The sequence below is a fragment of the Malania oleifera genome, chromosome 11, assembly GCF_029873635.1.
Source record: "Malania oleifera isolate guangnan ecotype guangnan chromosome 11, ASM2987363v1, whole genome shotgun sequence".
Classification (NCBI taxonomy): Eukaryota; Viridiplantae; Streptophyta; class Magnoliopsida; order Santalales; family Ximeniaceae; genus Malania; species Malania oleifera.
This window is the reverse complement of record NC_080427.1, coordinates 33,600,281-33,623,425: the sequence shown is the minus strand read 5'-3', so window position 1 is coordinate 33,623,425 and position 23,145 is coordinate 33,600,281. Positions and strand designations below refer to the sequence as shown.

Sequence of the window (23,145 nt, the reverse complement as noted above, 5' to 3'; positions counted from 1 at the left end):
TACTCGTCGACGAATCCCTTATATTCGTCGACGAGACCCTGTTTAAATATTGAAATACAATTTCATTTTCCCCCTTCTTTCATTATTTAAATACCATAGTTTCTCCGAGTCACTACATTCTCCCCTCCTTAAAATTTCATCCTTGAAATTTGCTATTTGTACGATTCATCATCCCTTGAAAACAAACAATCTACTTACTTTATTACTTACCCTCACTTATGGCGGAGGAATACCGTAGTTATATTCCAAGTCCTGGGAGATTACATATATAAAATAAAATTTTCCCAAAACTAAAAGACTACCCACTAACTAAACTATTACATGTACCTATAAAAGAAATACTGTATAATCACTTATACCTCTCTGGTTATGACTGAACCTCAAGAAACAATTGCGGGTATTTTTGTCTTAACTGTTCTTCAAGTTCCCAAGAAACTTCTTTGATATTTCCTTAGTGAAATTCTTGTGTCATTACTTCCGTGGATGTAGGCTTTACTGAACCACGTAAATCTTGTTGTTGTGCTTGTTGTTTCTTATTTACTGGTTGAGTTTAATTTGCTTGTTGCGCTTTTATTCCGTTGTGCATCCTATATCCGATCCTTATTTACAACAAATTGGTATTAGAGCGATTGTTGTCATGGCATCGGGATCATTTTCTGCAAGATTTGACATTATCAAATTCGATGGAATCGGAAATTTTGGTTTGTGGCAGAGGAGAGTCAAATATATTCTTGTGCAACAAGGAATGGCTAAGGCTTTACTTGACGTTCAATTTGAAGGAACGGATGAGGCAACATGGGGAGATTTGAAAGCAAAGGCCGCTTCTAAAATACGCTTGTATTTGGCCGATGAAGTTCTCTATTGTGTGATGGAAGAGGATTCTCCAGCGGCTATGTGGCAAAAATTAGAAAGCTGGTACATGTCCAAATCACTCAATAATAAACTTTTTCTTAAGCAGTGTCTTTATTGGCTTAGGATGATTGAAGGATCAAACTTAGATCAACATATTAATGCCTTTAATCAAATCATAAGTGATTTGATGAGAGTTTATGTTAAGTTTGATGAAGATAATAAGGCGTTGATGTTGCTGAATTCCTTGTCGTCGATTCATACTTATGAAAATCTGGTTACCACTCTTACGTGGGGAAAATAGACTCTTGATTTAGAAGAGGTAAGAAGTGTCTTACTGAATTTTCATCAAAGGCTGAAAATATGTGATGAAGGAGAAGGACTTGTGGTGAAAGGTAATAATGAGCATGGAAAAGGAAAGTTCAAAGGTGGGTCAAGTTAGAAATCCCGCACTCAATCCAAGAAGAAAAAGGAAATCCAGTGTTATAAATGTGGTAAAAAGGGGTACCGGAGTGTCCGGATTGGAAGAAAGGAAATGCTAAAAAGCATGAGGGGATTTCGAAATTAGCAAATGTGGTTCAAGAAGGAGGTTCCGTTTGCAGCGATGGTGATGTTCTTTCAGTCTCATCGGGGTTGGATAATCTTACAAACTCTTGCATACTTGATTTGACATATTCTTACCACATAACTCCAAATAAAGAGTGGTTCAGCACTTACAGGTTAGTGAATTCAGATTTAGTTCTTATGGGTAATGATGTTTCTTGAAAGATCATTGACATAGAAAGTGTTAAGATAAAAATGTTTGATGGTGCTATGAGAACCTTGAGCAATGTAAGACATATGCCGGAGTTGAGGAAAAGTTTGATATCACTTGAGAATTTGGATTGTAATTGTTTCAATTACAAGTCTGAAGGTGGATTTATGAAAGTATGGAAAGAAAATCCAGCAGTGATGAAAGGGCAAAAGGTAGATAGGAATATCTACACATTGCAAGGAACTACTGTTGTAGGTGGAGCTACAACCGTAGATGCTGAATCTGATGAGACTGTCTTGTGGCATATGTGTCTTGGGCATATGGGGGAACATGGCATGAAAGAATTACACAAGAAGAAACTCTTGAAGGGTTTGAAATCATGTTAGCTGGACTTTTGCAAGATTTGTGTTCTTGGAAAACAAAACAGGGCAAAATTTAAATCAGCTACACACAAGACGAAAAGTATTATTGATTATGTTCATTCTGATGTTTGGGGCCCGGTTAGAGTTGCATCAAAGGGTGGATATGTGTATTATGTGAGTTTTATTAATGATTACTCATGGAAAGTCTGGGTATACTTTATGCGGCATAAGTCTGATACATTTGCCAAGTTCAAGATTTGGAAGGCTAAAGTGGAAAACCGGACAAGGAAGAGAATCAAATGCTTGAGGTCGGATAATGGGACCAAGTATGCTAATTCTCGGTTTATGGATTTTTATAAGCAGCAAGGCATTAAGAGACACTTTACTATTCACAGGACACCTTAGCAAAATGGTGTGGCGGAAAGGATGAACCAGACTCTAGCTGAGAGAGCTCAGTGTCTCAGACTTAATGTAGGGCTACCGAAGAACTCCTGGACTGAGACAGTTAGTATGATTTGTTTTCTAATAAATCGATCACCAAGGGCATCACTAGAGGGTAAAGTGGCAGAAGAGGTATGGATGAGAAGTGCAGTAGACTACTCTGGATTGAAAGTGTTCGGTTGTCCAACCTATGTTCACATGTCTAGTGAGGAGAGGTCTAAGTTTGACCTGAAGTCTTGTCGTTGCATCTTTTTGGGATATCAAAAGGGTGTAAAGGGGTACAAGCTGTGGGACCTGTTGGCAAACAAGGTGGTGATTAGTATGCGTATAAGCGTACTTAAGAGTGTTATGAACAGAAATAGGAACCAGAAAGCTAAGGTAGTGATGAACATGTTGTGCAGGTGGAGTTGGAAGCTCTAGGAAATGAAAATGATCATGGTCCTATGGTTGCAGGGAGCTCTAGCTTGGGAAACCAGCAAGTTGACGATCTTCCTATACGGAGATTCAAGCGCACTATCAGGCCTCTGCTAAGGTATAAGTTTGAAGAGTTAGTGTCTTATACTTTTCTTACCAGTTGCAATGATTCAACTATATTTTAAAAGACAGTGCGCGGTCAGGAGAAAGGTAGGTGGATGGAAACAATGATTGAAGAGATGGAATCACTACATAAAAAATCAAACTTAGGATTTGGTAGAGCTTCCAGATGGAAAGAGATCGATAGGCTGTAAATGAGTATATAGGAAGAAGGAAGCAATTTCAGAAAAGGAATGAGAGAAATTCAAAGCAAGGTTGGTGGCAAAAGGATACTCACAAAAGAAGGGGATAGATTATGATGAGATATTTTCACCAGTGGTTCGACATACTTCTATTAGGATTGTGTTGGGATTGGTAGCTCATTATGATCTTAATTTGGAACAAATGGTTGTGAAGACGGTGTTTCTTCATGGTGACTTAAAGGAACAAATTTATATGGTACAATCGGAGGGGTTTTATGAACCAAGGAAAGAAAATTTAGTTTGTAAGTTGAAGAAATCTCTCTACGAGTTGAAACAGTCTCCAAGGTAATTGTATAAAATATTTAATTCTTACATGATCAAGATTGGCTACAAAAGGTGTGAGTATGACTGCTGCGTATATGTGAACAAACTTGATAATGGTTCTCTTATTTTCTTGTTATTGTACATCAATGATATGTTGATAGCTACAAAAGATTTAACTGAGGTGAATCAGTTAAAGGAACTTTTGCATAAGGAATTTGACATGAAGGATCTTGGTTCAGCCAAGAAAATACTTGGGATGGAGATTCGCTGAGACAAAATTGCAGGGAGGTTATAGCTATCTTAAGGCAGTTATGTGCATAAGGTGTTAGAGACGTTTACTATGGCTTATGCAAAACCAGTGTGTACACCTCTAGCGAGTCATTTTAAGTTGTCTATTGCAGATTGCCTAAGTACAAATGAGGATATCCGGGACATGTCAAAGGTCCCCTATGCTAGCACTGTGGGGAGTTTAATGAATGTCATGGTGTGTACGAAGCTAGATTTGACACATGTTGTGAGCGTGGTGAGTAAGTTTCTCTCTAATCCAGGAAGACAGCATCAGGAATCTGTTAAATAGATATTCAAATACTTATGGGGTACATCAGAATATGACATTATGTTCAGCAAGCAATAGAGTTGTCCTTCAGTTATGGGATTTGTTGATGCTGACGATGCAGGAGATATGGATGATAGAAGGTCTACAACGGGTTATGTCTTTACCCTTGTAGGAGGACCTATATGTTGGAGATCCATGGTTCAATCTCTAGTAGCATTGTCCACGATTGAAGCAAAAATATATGACAGTTGTCGAAGCTATAAAGGAAGCCCTATGGCTTACCAGTTTAGTCAAAGAGCTGGGATTATAGAAAGATGGAGTGGTGCTACATTGTGACAATCAAAGTGTCACTTACTTGGCAAAGAATCGGGTATACCATGCTAGAACTAAATACATAGATGTGAGGTTCCATAGGGTTCGAGAGTTGATTACTTTAGGTGAACTTATATTGGAGAAGGTTCATGCTTCTGAAAATGCAGCGGATATAGTGGCGAAATTGGTTACTTTTAAGAAGTTCAAGCATTTCTTGGACTTACTCCATGTCTCCAAGTGATAGAAGAGAGACATATCCAACCAAGCATTTTCAAATTTAAAGTGAAGCAGTTAAACATGTTTTTTTTAGGATTCTCCTAAGGGGCATATAATCGCCAAGGTGGAGATTGTTGTTTAAGGTGTGGCTCTTATACTTGGAGTTTCATAAACAAAGGAAGTAAGGGGGCTACAAGGCATGGACTCATCAACAAGTGTCCTGTGCTTATTGACGAGCAGATCTCAAAAGCAAGGAAAACTCAGAGTTTCTGAGATACTAAGAGTAGAAAAATGGAGTCGTCGACGAATGGCCAAACTAGTCGATGAGTGGTATTTTGTGCCTCATCGACAAGTGCCATGTTCTCGTCGACAAGTGCTTCTGGGCTACGAGTAGATTTTTGAATTTTGAATTTGAACGTTAGGGTGATTGGGTAATTGGAGGGAAACCTCCGAGTGACTGTTATATATGTCAATCTGGGGGTGTATTGACAGAGAGAGTGATCATTTGTGAAGTGTATTGTGTACTTTGATGTTTCCTTAGTGAAATTTTTGTGTCATTGCTTCCGTGTATGTAGGCTTTGTCAAACCACGTAAATCTTATTGTTATTCTTGTTGTTTCTTATTTACTGGTTGAGTTTAATTTGCCTGTTACATTTTTATTCCGCTATGCATCCTATATCTGATCCTTATTTACAATAGAATTTTTATAATTTTTAATTATATAAAAGCATATCTTACTTTTAATAGTGTTTAGTGTAGACAGAAAATATAATGGAAAATAAGTTTCTTCATTTTCCTTTTGTTTCCAAATAAATTTTTTTATCCAAACAGACCCTAAAATGTATATTAGAATTATCAAATTCCAAAAAACATCCATCCCCCTTCCATCACACACACACACACACACAGATAGATTTATTGAATTATACCAAGTTTAAACGACATAAACCAAGGTAATTATATTTCACTTCTCATGTCCTTTTTTCATCTTCCTAAAATTCGAACTTAAAAATCTTCCTTGGAAAGAAATAAATAATGTTTTTCCATATGATCCACAATTAAATTTCTTACTCAAAAAGAGCATGTCCAAAAATATAATGTCTCACAATTGTTTCAATTTTCTAGAAATTACATAAGGAATTAGAAATTTTGAAAATTTTAGAAAGATGTTTTTCAACTTTTTTATACAGATTTAGAAAATTTAAAAATAAGATGGCATTTTGTAATTATTTAAATAATAAAAATAGAAAATAAAACAATAATTCACATGTAAATAGTGTCAAAATTTTCATTTTTTTTTTTTTAATTTTTTGTACAAAGCATTGCATAATTAAACAAATAACTTTTTTTTTGTTGGTATGAAAGACTAAAAATGAAAAATAAAAACTATGTTTCACAATTAAATAGGCTCACAAGATTGTATTGGGTTATGGTTTATATTCATAAAGGTTATATACTTGAAACCTGTTCAAATTGAAAAAAAATTTGCACAAATGGCTAGAAGGGTCGGGGGGGACTCCAACCCTTCACATAGGAAACCTCCCTTTTTCGCTTACACCAATCTCTTTTTTTACAGTTCCTATACTCTCTGAGTTTGGGTTGTGATAAAATATTTCGAGTCAAGTGTAGTGTCATATTGTTATATGAAGACATTTTAGAACTTTCACATGAGAGCATATGCTCATTACCTAATTAAGATTAGAATCTTAAGACAATTTTAAATTCAAAAGATAGAAGTTGTAAGTACAGTCCCATCATTAGGTTAAGAATATTTATGATAGTGTATAGTTGTATTGTTATATTTTATGGTACAATAGTTAATGCCAGCGGCACTAAAAATTAAGAGTACTCATACCTTTCTCTCTCTCTCTCTAAAAAAATGGGGGTTAGGGGTTTTGTTTTCATGAAATTGAGCTTAGCCTCCTTTAATTATGAAATATCCATTGACAAGTTTGACTAGCCAAAAAAATTTGTAAGGGATATTGAACAACTTTTAGGGCAAAAAATATTGACCTTACTAAGGTTTGACAAAAAAGATAGAAATTTTTTTAAGATTTTAAAAATCACAAGGACAATTCCAGAGATTTTAAGAATTTCATAAACTCTTCTAACATTTATTAAAAATACTCAAACTTTTTCTTATATTTTACAAAATGACAAGTCTTTTGAAAAATAGTTGGTGTTTTTTAGCTAATTTTAGGAGAGATCTGTGACATTTTTAAAACTTTAGAGGAGATCAATGGAATCTTCAAAATCTCTAAAGAATTTATTTTTTCTTTTTTTGCCAAACTTTAGAAGAAGCCAATGTCCTTCACTCTTAACTTCTATAAGTCTTACCTCCTTTGCTACGCTTTGATTTACTTGTTAAATTTCTAGACAAGATAAGTAAAGAAAATTTCTTTTAAACATGCAAACCACCAACTACTTAAACCAAAATGATACATCTTCCTTAGTCAGAAGTCTATTTTCCTAAAAATATTCTACATCTTTTATTTGTAATTTTGAAGCTTGACCAACCACAACTTTTAAGATGGTTTTTGTCTCCACTCAAATGAGTTTGACTAGAATGTAACAAAATCACTAAAAATCTAATAGTGACAAACCTGAAAATTTCTACACAACTTTGAAAATAGAGTATTTGGCTATCAAAGAAATAAGAGGGAAGGAGGGCAAACTAGAAGTCTTGGTATTAAAATCTCTTATCTGCAAACTAGAAGGGTTACAAATGACAGCCCTCTCAAATAAACATCACTCTTCAAAGAATTAAGTCCTTACATTGCATTCGAATTTCAAATTATATTTTCAAATGACAATTAATTTTAACAATTAAAAGTTATGAACTGTCATCTTGATTGAAATCTCATTATTAAATTCCAAAATATTAACTTTATATTTGAAGTCTTAATTAATCACATCCAGGCACATGCCCAAGTGCATTTGATTATTTGACTCCATTTTTTCCCTCCAAATTCCAACTTTTAATTTGTGGGATGAAAAATGCTTCTTAAACCCATCCCAATTCTTTCGAACTTCTGAGGTCTATAAAAAGCTTTTACCCTCTCCCTTATATTACAATCTAAAACCCCAACAAACACAATGGAAAAAATATTGGAAATGAGATCAAAAAAATCCATATCTACACTCAAGAGAGGTAGTTGCAGCCCAAAAGGGTCATATGATATATAACAAGATCACATTACACAATGAATCGCCATTTTGCACGAAAAAAGAAGAAGAAAGAAGCAGCATTATTAGTATAACCAGCCTTGAAGTGAAATGATGGAACCTTGGCTGCTCCAAATAATGTGAACAGGAAATCAATGAAGGAAATGAGTGAAAGAATGCCTTTGGGTAATCTCTGCACAAGACTGCATCACATTTTTATTTATATCTTCCTCAATAGCTTTAAAACATCTCCGACCAGATGCAATGACCCAGTCACCAGAACCTGTACATCCACAATAGGCATGTATAAATCAACTGGGTCTGCAAAGCTTTAACTTCTTTTGGAGATACGATGGTGTCTGAGACCTTTTGGGCACTCGACTAATTAATTCAGAAGGTTAATAGGCCTGCCTTCTACCCCTCTCCACTTAAATATTACAGTTTAATCTCAATTGAAAAGTCATAACCCACAAAGCTTGAACCCTTGGGAGCTAACTCTTACAGAGATAGAAAACTTAGCAAAACAGGAATAAAATTCAGTTAAGAGTCCTTCCATTTGCTCTTGTAACATTTCTATCTTGCCTACAAGTAGGCCTCCATACAAGAGATTCACCAGTCTCTCTTGTCTAGGAAGACTGTTTCAAGCTACACTCAAGTACACACGCTAATTTTGTATTCTATATTGAATTATCAAGTCAAAATGATGTCAATGTATCAGTGTTTATTCTTACCTGAACTTTTAAGGAAGGATTCTCCTTAACACAATCTCTCAACCATTTAATTGTCAGTGGCAGTGAAGGAATTACAGCACTGCAACTCAAAACGTTCTCTTTTGGGCAGCAATGAGAAGCATCTTGATAAATAAATTCAGGTGGTGGCAGGGTCCCTGGGTTATCCATTTGGGAATTCTTGTCGGATACAACATCTGCTTTGGCCATCGAGAAAGCAGAACATTTGGTTAGGCCAGCATTCAAAGCTTCAGCACTGTTAGAAACATTTCTAATGCATGCACATAAGGCCATGAGAAGTCAATATTTAGAAAGAGCATTTCCTCAAGGTATGATCTTCCCTGCCACCAATCGTATTTCCACAACACATTCATTACAAAATGCAGTACAATTTTACCCAACCAAGCAAATAGTTGGATTAGTAGAGCACTCATATTGTGAAACACCTGTCTATCATGACATAAGCGTGCATTTCTTGTTTGCATCTGAACCAGGGATATGTCCAAAAAGCTTGGAATGAAGAGTTGAAAGAACAGCTAATGAGTTTTTCCCGCTCACAAGTTCTACAAATTTTCTGTACTAAATTCGACAGTTTTTAACAACTGTTTCTAATTTTTTAACATTTTATCTCAGTACCCTGAGACTCATAAAGGATGTTAAATTTACCAACATCAAGGTCATGCCTAGTTTCTTAAACCAGGAGATCAAATTTTTCAGTGATGCTATAAAGCATGATCTGAATCAGATAGCTAACAGAATCTTTCTCAAATTAGTCACCAATATATTTGGTTCATAAGTCAAAAAAATTATTTAATAAGGATCCTCCTATTTTTGGATGTATAAGCAGTAGGCACCAAATAATAAATTTCTTCCTCGGTGCCAAACAGCAATTAAACATGATACTATATTACCAAAATGGAAAGCAGACGTATCAAGAAGTTCTTCATTAAAGAGTAATAGAATTGCTCTGAAATTGAAAGTATTGACAAAAGAATCATGATGCAGTTGAGTATTCAGAAAACAGTGTGACTGGAAGCAATAACCTTCTGGGAACCAGGAGAGAGAGAGCTCACCTTTCCCATGTATTATCCTCTCCCATATTCTCTGGAGGTTAAATTGCCATGATAAGTCCCTGCTACGAATATCCAGAGGAATGACTGAGGCACCAGAAGTGACTTTTTTATATGTTGACATACTTGGGACAAAAAGCGCTTTTGAGAAATGAGTACCTGAGGCAGTTAATACCAAATCCGGAAGGCATCAAAGATCAAAGCATGCAATAACGAGGCTGTTTCCAGCAACATATTCAAGTTCTTATGAACCACGTTGTTAAATAGACAGAATTAACCCCAAGGGGACAGCCCAATGGTGGGCACAGGCAGTATAAATGGCTTGAGAAGCATAGGTCCTTGATTCAAGTTTCACTGGGTGCAAATGACACCTTGGAACCACCCCAAAGCCTTGTGACCTGCTTTAACCCTTGCCATGGGCAGGGTACAAAGGTGCAAAGAGTAGCTGGTCAACCAACTTACAGCCACTCTCACCCTCATTAGAAATTAAAAAAAAAAATGAATTTCAAGTTCCGGTAATTGGTACCTTGAATTCTCATCAACAGAATCTACTTGAAAAATCAGAAGGCAGTTAAACCAGGCTACTAAACAGTTCACTCATAATTAAACATTGCTTTGAATATTTTTGCTGAAGCTGAGCAAAAGCCGACTATATGTATATATGTATGAATATGAATTCTTTGGGTACTTCATCAATAATAAGGTTCCATATGTACTCAAACTACATCTAAAAGTCACACTATGGATATTTAATTGTGTATTAAGCAGCAATACCTGAGGAAGCACATGTATTCACAAGTCTTGGGAGCAGAATTTGGGGATCTCTCACCTCCATGCAATTGAATAAGAGTATCTGCACAGTAAAATATGAAAATTAATAATTTTTTAAAAAGGATAGTTATTTGGAGGGGGGTAGTAGTACCAATATAAAAAGTTATCAACTAAAACATTTCATCCCTCAATTTACCTGCTTTGATATTATTTTGGACTTGTCAGTGCTCTCCTCTCCATGTCTAACATGACCATTCCCCCAGAATTCTTCCATAATTCGTACATTAAAATAAGGTGAAGAATCGGTGTTTACTCTCACCGCATTAGAAAACCATCTGGCACAAACCTCCATGCTCTCAGGACTATGAGCTCCATCCAAGTAAAAGATCAGATCTCCAGAAGGTTTTTCAGTAACTTCTGATGAATAGTAGGTCTTCAGAGAGGTATCGCAAACAACCTGACCCCTCCCAGCCAGACGAGCACTTGAAAGGCCTCTTAGAAAGGCCCCTGGCAGATCAGCTGTCCGGTTATCCTGATTTGATTTTCATAATTGCACACTCAATTTTTTTTAAAAAAAAAGAAGGAAATTAAAAATAAAAACAATGAAAGACACTCGTATAGATAAGAATCCAATTGGGAAAAAGAAGAAGAATAAATTCCTAAATCCCTACCAATCAACATTTTAATGTAAAACAGGTTCTCTCTCCTTTAAATAAGATTTCAATAGAATATTCATGCCCCAACTTGGGGCAAGAAAATCTCTTCTGGTCCAAATTAAGGTTTCTAGCGCCCACAATCAGCAGGAGGCTATTGAGTTGATAGGCATGATAATATATTAATATATAGTTTCCACATAAATCATAAAGAATGATGTTAAGGACCGATGGAATCTAACCCACATTTTGAAAAAGCTTCTCCCAGTTTCCTGTGATCTGAAGCCAACTTTTACAAAGGGAAACAGCTAGACCAGCATTAATCAACTGGTGATCACCAGATAAACTAAGCTTTAGCCCATTCAACTTCTTACAGTCCAGTGGTGCCACTACTTTCAAAGGAACCTGTAATTGGTAAAAAAAATATAAATTGGAGACGCCACTAATAATTGAAAACTTTTTGCATGCAGCAGAGCATTTACACTATCACAAATCCATGATGATAGATCATTTATAATGAACTATTTTTATGCACAAAAGTATTTTGATGGAATTCTTGGTGCTTCCTTGACCACAATTATTTATAATTAACAATTTTTTTAATGTATAGAAGGGTTTTCATTGAGTAGTTTTAGTGATTCCATAGTTACAATTTGCCGAACATGTGGGCATGGCACAAATGCATTAACCATCATGCATACCTAGACCAGTAAATGTATCAAATCTGAATAGATGATGTTTTCCCATATAATGATAGTCTTGGACACAAATGAATGTTTAGTTTTCAGAGTCCCAATGCATCATGAACCTTTAAGCATTAATATGTTATCAAAATTTTTATAAGCAGAAATATGTACTTCATTGTAGAAAATCATCATGCTGGCAGTAGACTTGAAGCTTTTGTATCAGATTCAGATGACAATAAGAACTTAATATAAAACACAAAATAACTTGATCTCTCAATTGGGAAAAACATGAAGGTGGTCTTCTTAGTGCAAGATGTATTCACATAAACTCACAAACCCCAGATTGCCAGTACATGACAAAACTCAAAAGACATTTACAACATTGAAATATCCTGGAAAATAGAAGTGTGGAAGGTGATGTTACCATCAGTTCATGGGCTCTTGCCTTAAGAACATCCATCGCTTCTGAAAGTTGGGGTACCGTAAGTGCAGGAATTTGAGGCTTCAGGAGGAGGCAAGACATCAATCGAATTCAGAAATTACTTGAAAATGAAAACTGCCAATCCGGATATTCAAACAGAAATATTGCAATAAATAACTCATTACTAAAGGAAAATTGATCCATGCTAGTTTGAGCCGCTTACACAAGGCATTATACCTTAAAAATTCCAGCTTTGTGCATAGCTATTTGTTCAAGTGTATCTCCTGCATATTTAGTAGCTAAAATTTTGAGATGTGCATACCTCTTTAATATAGCATTAATACAATCTCATTGAACAAAACTAGAATCAAAATTAGAGGAAACAAAAACAAAGCATAAAATGTATCATAATTTTAATTGCTTCTGTGGAAGTTGTAGTTGTCAGATGAATGAAGCACCTAGACTAAGGCTGCATCAACCAACAAATGAATGCAGAGCAAACTTAATGAGGATGTGATTTTCAGAAGAGTAACACACCCAAAGTTTCTGTATGATCCATCCCCAGAGAAGCAATGCCACAGACGACAGGCTCTTTGATCTGCATGATTTTATTACCATATTCCAGAACCATAACTTAATCACTAAATATCATCCTTTTAAAAAGGCTAACGAGAAAGCCACATCTCTTAAAAAGCAGATGAAGGGATTTATAAGTGTATACCACATTTGTTGAATCTGTTTTCCCACCAAGACCAACTTCAATAATAGCAACATCAACCTACAGACGAGAACTGCTTTCAGTGACAGAGTTTTATGAAAAAACAAAAAAATTAAGAATAGTGAAAGAAAAATATGAAATCAAAAACTTTGAAATAAAAAGTATAACCAATCCTAAGCATCAAAACAATATAAAAAGCCATATCTGGCAGACTGTTGATTGCCTGTAATGGAAGTTCTAATAGACATTCAAGTATGTTGCTTTAAGGAAAAAACACTCACATGGATTCAAGAATGTATCGTGTTCATCGGGCAGCCTGACATAGAAACACGAGAGACAACAATAACAACAACAAAACCAAGCCTTAAGTCACACTAGGTGGGGTCGGCTATATGAATCATTTTCCGCAAAATTTATGCGATCATGGACCATTTCTTTTGACAGATTCAGGGATATTAAATCCTTACTCACTATCTCCTCCCAAGTTATTTTAGGTCTATCCCTACCCCTTCTATTGCTCCCCACAGTAACTAACTCACTCTTCCTCACTGGTGCACATTTCGCATTATTGAATATGCAAAGGAAATGCCAGAATTCATAGATTTAGAAAATAATTCACCCATCAAATGTACAGTCAACTAAATGGAGTCTTATCCGACCTATTGGGGATGCACAGTTTCTTGAATTTCTATGATTAATCCAGTATAGTATTTCTAGATATGAGGCACTGGGCTTGAAAATTTTCTTGTTAATGCTTCAATATCTGCTATCTAATGTTTCAAGAGGGAGTAATAACAAAAATAACACCAATATATAATCTAGGGAAGAAAAAGGATCATACAAGAGGCACAAATAAACTGCTTGTCAGACTCTGGCAGTGTTCTTACTAAACCATAAGCTTGCAGTTCTAAAGCAGTGGCACTGGAAGTTTTTTACAATTATTACATCTAAGTGAAACATTAAATCCATCCAACAATAACGCAACCACAGATGATTCCTTCTGTTCATTCATCAAAATCTTTACTACCACAAGTTCACCCAATAGACTCAACCCTGAGGAAAGCTATATTCTTCTCCAATCTAACACCTTGAGCTGAGGGAAATTACCGTTTCTTGCATATGCTAAGATATAAGGGGATCCATTTCATTTTCAAGGTTTTTTATCTGCATATAATTGAATAAGCAAAAATAAAATTTTTATCATTAAGTCAGTAAGTTGCATTAACCTAGCTAGTTCCCGATTATGAATTTCAGAGAACTAATAAGCTTTGTTGGTATCTTAAAGGAGAAAAGCACGACCAACCTTTTCAGAAATAAATATTTTGAATGCCAACACAGTGAGGAACTGGAATAGTGGAGGCATTGGCAAGTCATCAGTCACCTTTTCCTGAAAATTTATATTTTCAGAATCAGAATATTTTCATTTAAGAACATTCTTGGAGTCTCAAAACCTATATGCAGAATTGACCTATTAATGCAAGAACAAATATTATAGAAAAAGAAAATGAAGATTAATGTCTTCAAATTATCAAAGAAAAGCCTAACAATACCTTTAGTAGGTTCCAACAATCCCAAAAATAATGCAGAAACATATCTTCCGAAATGTCCAACCTACATGTGCAATTTGAGGAAAAAAATCAAATGAACTGGTCAGCTACACTCAAATCAATCAAAAGGAGAAGTCCATTTAGTTACAATGCAAATGTATTCGTACATTTGCGTGTGTCTGCAGGTGCCTGAATGTGCGAAGTGTACAGGTGGACCAGCAAAAGATTCTTGAAAAAATAAGTGCTACAGGAATATTCACTGCATTAAAAAACTACTGAACTGTAATCAGACAAATATTGGGGTCAGTTCTTGTTCCCCCCCCTCATGACTTCATCATGATCTTCTGCTCCCTTCAGCTGACTATTTTTCTTAGAGTAAAAGAGTTCATTATCATGCATGCGGCACAGTGAAAGAGGCATGATAATCCCATGTCATGATGCTCTTGTGTTCCCTTTAGCTGACTACTTTTCTAATAGTATAAGAGCTCCTCAACATGCATGTGGGCATGCACAGTGAAAGAAGCAAAATGAAAGAGAGACAGAAGCATAGTGATAGAACATTTTGTTGAAGGAGAAAGACCAGCCCTGCAGCTTAGTTTATAGAAGGTGATGCATTTGAAGTTTTTTTTTTTAAGATAAATTAATATTTACTAAAAGAATGCATTCAGAGTTCTGAAAACTAACCCATTTATACGGAATCTCTCTCTCACATCAATTAGATGAGGGGACGTGAAAAGTCCAGTTCGAAAACCACATTCCCGTAATATAGCCTCGCAGAACGTGCATGTTGAACCCTGAAATATGAATTCCATCAAAGAAGCATGTTCAAATATTTTCACTTAAATAATTGCATCATTCCCAGCAAACCCAAAGATCAAAATTCTATAAACAAATTAAATTAGTTATGTAACTAAGACACTCCACTTTTTTTGCTTTTTGAAATGTAGCACACATTCTTCCTCCTGTCAAACAAAACACCTGTCTCTTCATATTTATATCGGCTTTCGAATATTTAAATGGTTATAATGGGAGTGTACCTTTCCTTTAGTTCCAGCAACATGGATAATTTTGAGCCCAGATATGTGTTCCTCCAAGTCTAATATCTGCAAAAAGCAATACGCATGCATTCTCCTTTACACTTCGAATTAGAAAATAAATAGCAATAATGTTTCCCATTAAGGAATTGTGGCAATAAAAATTTCTAATAGAAGTCATATACACGCTTTTGAAAGAAAACGCATAATTACCCACTCTAGAAATTCTTCCAGCAGGCAAAATAACATCATAATATTTAAAAAGGCAGATATCATAAATACTAGAAGTGAGCAATGAGCATTCAGAAGAAATTTCTTATGAGAAATTTTTTATCAAATGCAACCACATCAACAGGTTCCAGGAAGGGAAAAAAGCATAACCACATTCGCTACCTCATTTAAACATATAATTTTGCACCCAACCAGTACTCATCTGCTTAAGGTTTTTGACCTCGCAAAAAGCAACCAACTCTGAAATCCAGACACTTTGGGAATGCCAAAGCACTAAAACAAATTTTAGGAGGACAAACAAAATTCAACAAGATTACAGCCCATGCCATTGTGGAAAAATTACATTTCTCAAATTAGTGTAATGGTTTCACTTGCACGACCAAAAGAGACTCTTTGGTTTGATGAGTGGACCAAGTTTAACTTTTCTAGTTTTGAAAGTCTGGTCCAAGAGACGCATCACAAGTTCTATACAAATTACTTCTCAATACAATTTTTTTCAAATTCATTAAAATTTCATATATTGATTCTTGAATACCTACAGTGGAAGAATATTCGTGTGGTACTTTTTCAGATTTTGCACGTGTGATACATGTTCCTTCTATTTCTCCAAGAGAAACTCTTTGCGTCGCAATGCTTATTGTGTTAGCTTGACCTTTCATAAGTGGAGAAAGAATAAAACGTCTTACTCTACCAATTGAGCAGCCATAGCACGCTGAAGTGCATTCTGGTCTCATTAAAGATATAAAGAGGGAACTATATATGCATTTTTAAATTTTATTAAAATTGTGGGCACAAACAAGAAGCTGCAAATTGGAACGCCTTAAAAGGCCCTGCCACCTTATGTTTACATTGTGGATATAAAAAATGGTGAGCTCATTGACAATATATATATTTTCTGAATGGTTGACAAATCGTGAATTCTTTCCATGCATAGACCTAGGAAACAATGACACTTTTGGAAGCCTCAAGTGTAACACTCCCCAACACGTATGCAAAACATGTCTGAAATTCACTATTTTTGAAAAAAAAAAAAAAAAATTGGACACAGGTGAGATACTTTCTGACACTTCTTGGCGCAGCGAGAACAACTCTGGAACACTTCTAACACCAAATGCTGCCTTTTGTTGCCCCTTTTAATTCTGTTAACAAAACACAACAAATGAGGGGAAATTGAGAGATCAGAAGTCAAGAGATTCATCAACATTAGAGTGGTTGGACTTTGAAGCCCTAGTGTCATCGTGTCAACCTTGTAGAGCACTATTGGACCTCCCAGCACCTGGAATTACCCCCATCTCTAAAGCCATCGCCAGTTTGCCACTCTTTGTTAGTCCTTCAAAAGAAAATATTCTTGATAAGCCATGCCCATTGCCCACCATCAGCTATGCCCTTGAGTTTTTTTTTGGTTGTTGGACCAATACTTCATAATATGAATGTTGTTGATGATTGTATAAGTGTAGTTTGTAAAATGTGTAGTTGATGATTTTACATGAATGATGCTTATATTTCATTTTAATCAAAATAAACACAATATTTTTTATCTAAAAAGAAAAGCATGTGTACACACACAAACATACATACAAACATATCTATATAAATTAATTAGCATATCCCTGCCATCTTATATTCTCTCTCTCTCTCTCTCTCTCTCTCTCACACACACACACACACACATTTATTTTTTATTTTTGGAAATTATCATAATGCTGTTTTAGTATCATGTTGTATCCATGTTTTGTGTCAATATTGGTGCTTCCTCATGTATATCACATCAAGTATCATAAGGTTTTCTTTTAACAAGATGACAAATAACATAGAAAAAATAGATATACCTCTAGGAAACTCAAATGTATGTCATAAGAATGTATGAGACATCACTATCATCAAATAAGCATTCTATTAAATGGAATAATGTAACAGAAAGTTCCAAGATAACAAGAGGATGTACAAAAGGAGCCCGCGACATATACTTGTATGGCCATATATATGTTATGATAATTGGCCTATTTTCAAATCAAAGTCAAAAGTTATTTTCTCACAACCAAAATAAAATACAAGTAGAATTAAAGTCCATAACAAAAATTTTCAATTTTTTTTTCTTTTTCTATTTAACTTTTTATTTTTGAAAAGCCACTGCTTCATGAATCCAATAAAAATTAATAAAATGATATAATCAATTTTGATGCTTCCACTGTGATTTGCTACAACAATATGCAAATCAACAATACACCGGTACATTTTGACTAGCATTACCTTAAGATAAATCAACATCCTGTCCAGCTTTTCATATTTGTTATCTGTAGCTGGTTTATCCCCACGTTTTTGACAAGTGATGAGAGAGGAAAGTGCTTCCATGGCAGTTTCATATGAAGATGAAAAGGGCTCGTCTTGTGAGTGTTCTTTGATGATGACATTGCTTCCCATTTTTTCCATAATTTGAGATGATGTCTTTGTATATTTAATACCTGAAACATTGAGCCAACAAACAAGTTTAGAGAGTTGAAGGTTAGCAATCTGTACCCTGCATCAAAATAGAGTGAAAGATGCAAATTTGAATCATTAACCAAAAACATGGAGCCAAGAGAATGAACACAAACCTAAACATAGATTAAAATAAATAATATCGCATAGGAGTTTGTATTCAGCAAGCAAAAGGAATAAGCACACATATTTTTCGAAGTAAAAATGGAGAACGAAGAAAGGCAGGGAAAACAAATGATCAGGCATCATATATAATGCTCAACAAGATTGAAACAAGAAATTTTGTCATTTCTTGTAAACAAGAAAATTTGTCATTTCTTGTAAACAAGAAAATTTCCAATAAAATCTTAATATCTTTCATGTCTCCCATTTTGAGCTAAGTAAAGAAGCCAAACACTATGAGAAATGAGAGTAAGCATTTCCCTCAAGAGAATTATCTTGCCTCGTCTCCAGAATGCTTCATCAGATGTAAAAAGATTGAGCGAAGGGGAAATAAAATGCTTAGAAATAGCCTCTTTTAAGAAATTTGAAGCATTCGTAATCTACTTTCACTCACTGAAAAAGCTTCACCCTTCTAAGAAAATAAAGGAAAAAATGCAGATACAAAAGAACACTCAACATGCCCAAAATCTAATGGTAAAATGTATCTGAAAAATGAGTGGAAATGCAAACGACAGTAATACATATGCTGTGTTTGGAATCGTGAATTCAAAGCCTTGGAATTCGACTTGTGTGGATTTGAACAAAATTCAATGCAATTGCATGTGTAATTTTGTCCAAATCCACACAACTGCAAATCCATGCTCCCAAGCATGGGGATATGGTAAATGTGTGAAGATAATCACCCTGCATCTGTTCCGGTTGCTGTTTCTACTTCCATTTGTCAAGAGTCTGTCAGCCACATGCCTATTTGTTGGGTCCTTTCAACACAAGGAAAATGTTCAGGATCTATCTCCTGCCTCAGTTTCCAATGTATTTCCCTCATCAGTCACAACAATAATTCTCTGGAACTGCTTAATTAACAGGTTGTTACTGAAAAAATTTTCGCTGCTTTCCACCCCTTTCATTACTTGACTCAACTAAGGAAAAAATTTTAAAGACAAAAATGAGCATTAGAAACATGGAAAGTAGCATCCAGGAGGAAAAAGTTTCAATTACATTAATTAGGTCATCCACAATCCAAATTTAAATATCAATGGAAAGGGGAAAGAGAAATAAGAGTGAAAAAAGCTGAGATCAAGAAAAGGTTTACATTTCACAACACATTGGCTGTGGTTGCTATAACAAGCCCGAAATGATTGTTGATTTGGAATCTACTCCATCACGTGAGTACTGTCAAACATATTCTGAACATCTATAATCTTCTAGGCAGTTCCGTGGCATCATTGCAGCTGCCAGATTTAATCCCCTCTTACTTTTTTTTTTTTAAAGAAAAATTACCATTACTTTCTCTAATGGGTGGAAAAATCAACATCATCACTTTGAAATTCTGTGGCAATTTGACAATTCATGCGAAATTTAGGCCCAATTCACACTTAAGTCCCCTAAACTTGAGCGGTAATCTTTCAAACAAAATTTTATTGTTAGTTCAAATACAAGTAGAAACATAACACTTGAATTTTGGGAGAGATTTTGAAGATCTTCAAGACTCTCCAGATATAACTAGTAGAATAGTCAATGTTAGTACATGATACCAACAATAAACTAAAGAGATATAACTGATTCAAAAATAAAAAGGCAATCTTAAATTTTGAGTTAATTTTTAAGTTAATATGGACAATATAGAAGTTGACATTTTATAATCTTTTTTATGTTAAACTTTTGTGGCATTTTAAAATAAACATTACACGTTTGAACTGTCCTAAATGACTATATAATGTTGGTTGTGCATAAGGAAATTAAAGTAAGCATTCAACATAAACTAGAATGTCATTCATAGAATGCAAACCTACAGGTTAAATTTGGTTCTTAGAGTATCTATGCCTAGGAATAATGGTCATGGTATAGAACTTATAGCTTACGAATGAAAAAGTGTTATCATAGAGCAAATGGCAATGCAAAAGTGTGTGTCATTTCTTCAAACATGGAATATAACTGGAATAGACATTCCCATGCTAAAATTAGGGAAAATTCTTTTTGCATTTTTTGCATGGCCATTTGCTTATGATTACAACATTTTTTCCTTTCATAAGCTATCAACTCCCTATATTATAACCATTCTATTCCTAGGAATAGATATTCTGCAAATAGTGAATCAAACATTACCTAGGTGTCAACACGGTTTTAAATTGCAGTAGCGGGTAGCATAACGTAACGATAACGGGTATAATGAGAAGCGGGAGTAGCAGATATTACATAACGGGAAGCAGGTGCACAATCGTGAATTTTTTTCAAGCATGCACAACCTTGAGCATATTAGTGTATTTGCATGTTTTAAACTTTTAACCCTTTTTAGAAAGAGTTTTAGTAAATTTTGGATCCTTTAGTTTAACTAACTAAGTTGTTTGGTAACGGCAAGAAGTTTACATTTGTTTTAAACCACCATTGACAAAAAAATTACATGTATGTGCATATTGATACTTTCCCATTGTTCTTATGGGTGATAAATTCTTATGTGTGCTAAATTAGTTATAAAACAAAATACATCATACACTCCATTAATCTATTAGGCACATAAGACATATGAATAATATAAATATACAATAACTATTAAAGAAAAGAAGGTTGAAGTTGAAAAATATAGAACATAAATATCAAATTGCTAATATAATCAAAATAAAATATTTTGCTCACAAGTTAGTATTTTTTTAATTGTTAAATAATGCATCTCTTGTGAGTATTTAAAAAATAGTAAATTTTGTATCACTGTCATCCTCATTATAATCTTTTCCCCCTCTCGCCGTATAGTATATTGAGAATGATTTATGGGGGGAGGGGACAAAAGTGAGAATAAAAAGTAAAAAAAACTGTGATTTATGTTGGACAGAATAACTGATAACGGGCGTCAATGTGACAGCTGAGAGCATTACAGCCAGCAGTAAATTCAGAAAATTAAAAAATTGTCTGGGTTTATAACCACATACTCCTTTGGAGTAGCTGTATCCATTAAGAGTTTACAAACTTCCTATAGTTGTTGATTTATCTAATGCAGAAAAGTGCCCACTGTTTGCTTGGGAAATGAACTTACTGATTCCTGCAAGACCACGCACATCAACACAAGCCGGCAAGCATGAAACACTCCATGTTGTTCTAGCAGATAATTTCTGTCCTCCCTCGTGGATAGCTGGAACCGGAAATATCTTATGCTTTGGATAAGGATTCGTATTAATGAGCATTAGTTAACATCAATCCTGCAGAACAGAGTAGTGATCAACAAAGATTAAAAAAATAATATGTTGTGTTCGGATTTTAACAAAATTCAGTACAATTTTGTAATGCTTTTTGTTCAAATCCACAAAATCCCAAATGCCTTGAGTTCCATGCTCGCATTCTTGAAAAATATCAGAAGCAGCATGAATATGCCTAAAAATTAAACATTAGAAAAAGAAAAACAGAGGAAGCATAAAATTGCAAGGGAATCCAACAAAGGCATCCAATTACAATGCAGGCACGTGTTCATCGCTTCCCGCCAAAATCTCATTTCACCGCAATACAGCTAAATGTTAAGAAGTTAAACTGCTACAACATCAAAACAAGAACCAATAAATAAAAAAGTCGTTCTTAGTTCACACGCAGGAAATGTAAATATCTTATTACATAACTCAACTTCTCTCTCTCTCGGGGCCATCTTAATATTAGTTCTGAACATACACAAAATATAACATTTCAAATGGGTTCCTCGGCCTAATCTAGAACAACGAAGAAAACAGAGGCAATCCAATTTTAGCCTTCTTTTGCCACACCAGAAAAAAGTTAATATGCGGGCACATTGGTATCCATCTATGGATAACTGGAGGCATTACCCACGAAGAAGATAAATCCATAAACCAATAGCACAGAGAAAGAGAACCCATTAACAGGTCTCAGCAGAACAACAGAAACAATAATAAACACGAAGGTTCTAACACTCTGACAGGAAGTCCTCGGAAAGGATGATCTTTTATTCTTTGTGGGGAAGCAGAGAAGGACGGTGATGATGGTTTTTACCAGAATTGTTTTGTGGGACAGCAGCTTGGGTTGGTACAGTTTTGCGCTTCGAGGAGATGGCTCAGGATTCATTAATGGAAAGGAAAAGCTTCGGTTGCGTACTACCGCTGCCGGGCTTCTGGTGCCTGTCCCCGCGCTTGTGGCTGTGGTAACAGGTAAGGGCTCCCACGGAGCAGAAAAGCTACACGCCCAAAATTGACGTCATGCGTTATCTTCAATTTTAGGGTTATTAGTTAAAAGAGTATTTTGGAATAATTAATAGCGATAAATTTAAAATTTTTGGAAATGAGATAAAAAAGATTCTTATTTATAGTATTAGAGATTATAAATGATAAACTCACTAATAAGACAAATTATTTATATAGTATGATTTTAATGATTGGAGGTATGGTACTATTATAAATAATACTTTGTACTTCAATAATACTAGTTCCCGTGGGTCCGTTACAAATATTAAATCAAAATTATAGATTCTAATAGAATTTTCAAGATGCATATGTTTATTTTTATACTTTAAAAATTATTCATGCTACATTTGACCGTATGAATTTTGATTCTTAAGTTTGAATTAGGATAAATTTAGATAAGTTTAAATTCTATTTACAACCAAAATAGAATTTCTTAAGCAAAGGTATTTTCACCTTACTTAGAATTTAAAAAATTGCATCATTCAAATTAGGAGGAATTCAACATAAATTAGAGAATCCCTCATATTTCAAACATGACGGGTTGAAGCGATCTAAATCTATTTTTCTAATCTCTCCTCCGTAGAATTGTTGAGATTCTTCAATTTCATCATGCTACAAATCCCCATCAAAGTGGGTATTTATTTATATTTAAACAAAAGTGAGGAGCGAGTTTACGAGGAGACAAACCAGATCGAAAAAAAAAAAAAAAAAAGATTCCGAGCACATCTGGTCAAAGTTTACAATAACTCGAGTAAAAAGGCAAATCAAAGGACAAATGA

The 23,145-nt window shown here is 34.8% G+C and overlaps 1 protein-coding gene across 2 annotated transcripts; it reads right to left on the bottom strand.

The window, feature by feature from the left end:
* Positions 1–7,631: 7,631 nt before the first annotated feature.
* On the bottom strand, positions 7,632–22,370 carry LOC131167795 (folylpolyglutamate synthase). Of its 2 annotated transcripts, XM_058126682.1 has the most exons (17): positions 22,179–22,370; positions 21,220–21,382; positions 17,805–18,016; positions 15,327–15,392; positions 14,974–15,083; positions 14,293–14,353; positions 14,046–14,129; positions 12,746–12,802; positions 12,562–12,622; positions 12,262–12,308; positions 12,028–12,105; positions 11,164–11,322; positions 10,461–10,796; positions 10,268–10,346; positions 9,497–9,652; positions 8,427–8,620; positions 7,632–7,978 (listed from the first exon to the last, which is right to left on the bottom strand). In XM_058126682.1, exons 2-17 carry the CDS (start codon positions 21,365–21,367, stop codon positions 7,916–7,918), a joined length of 1,911 nt encoding a protein of 636 aa, XP_057982665.1. In that variant the 5' UTR covers positions 21,368–21,382; positions 22,179–22,370; the 3' UTR covers positions 7,632–7,915. The 2 variants fall into 2 exon arrangements, with proteins under 2 accessions (XP_057982665.1, XP_057982667.1); XM_058126684.1 differs by lacking the exon at positions 11,164–11,322 and having other exon boundaries at positions 22,179–22,357.
* Between the last annotated feature and the right edge of the window lie 775 nt (positions 22,371–23,145).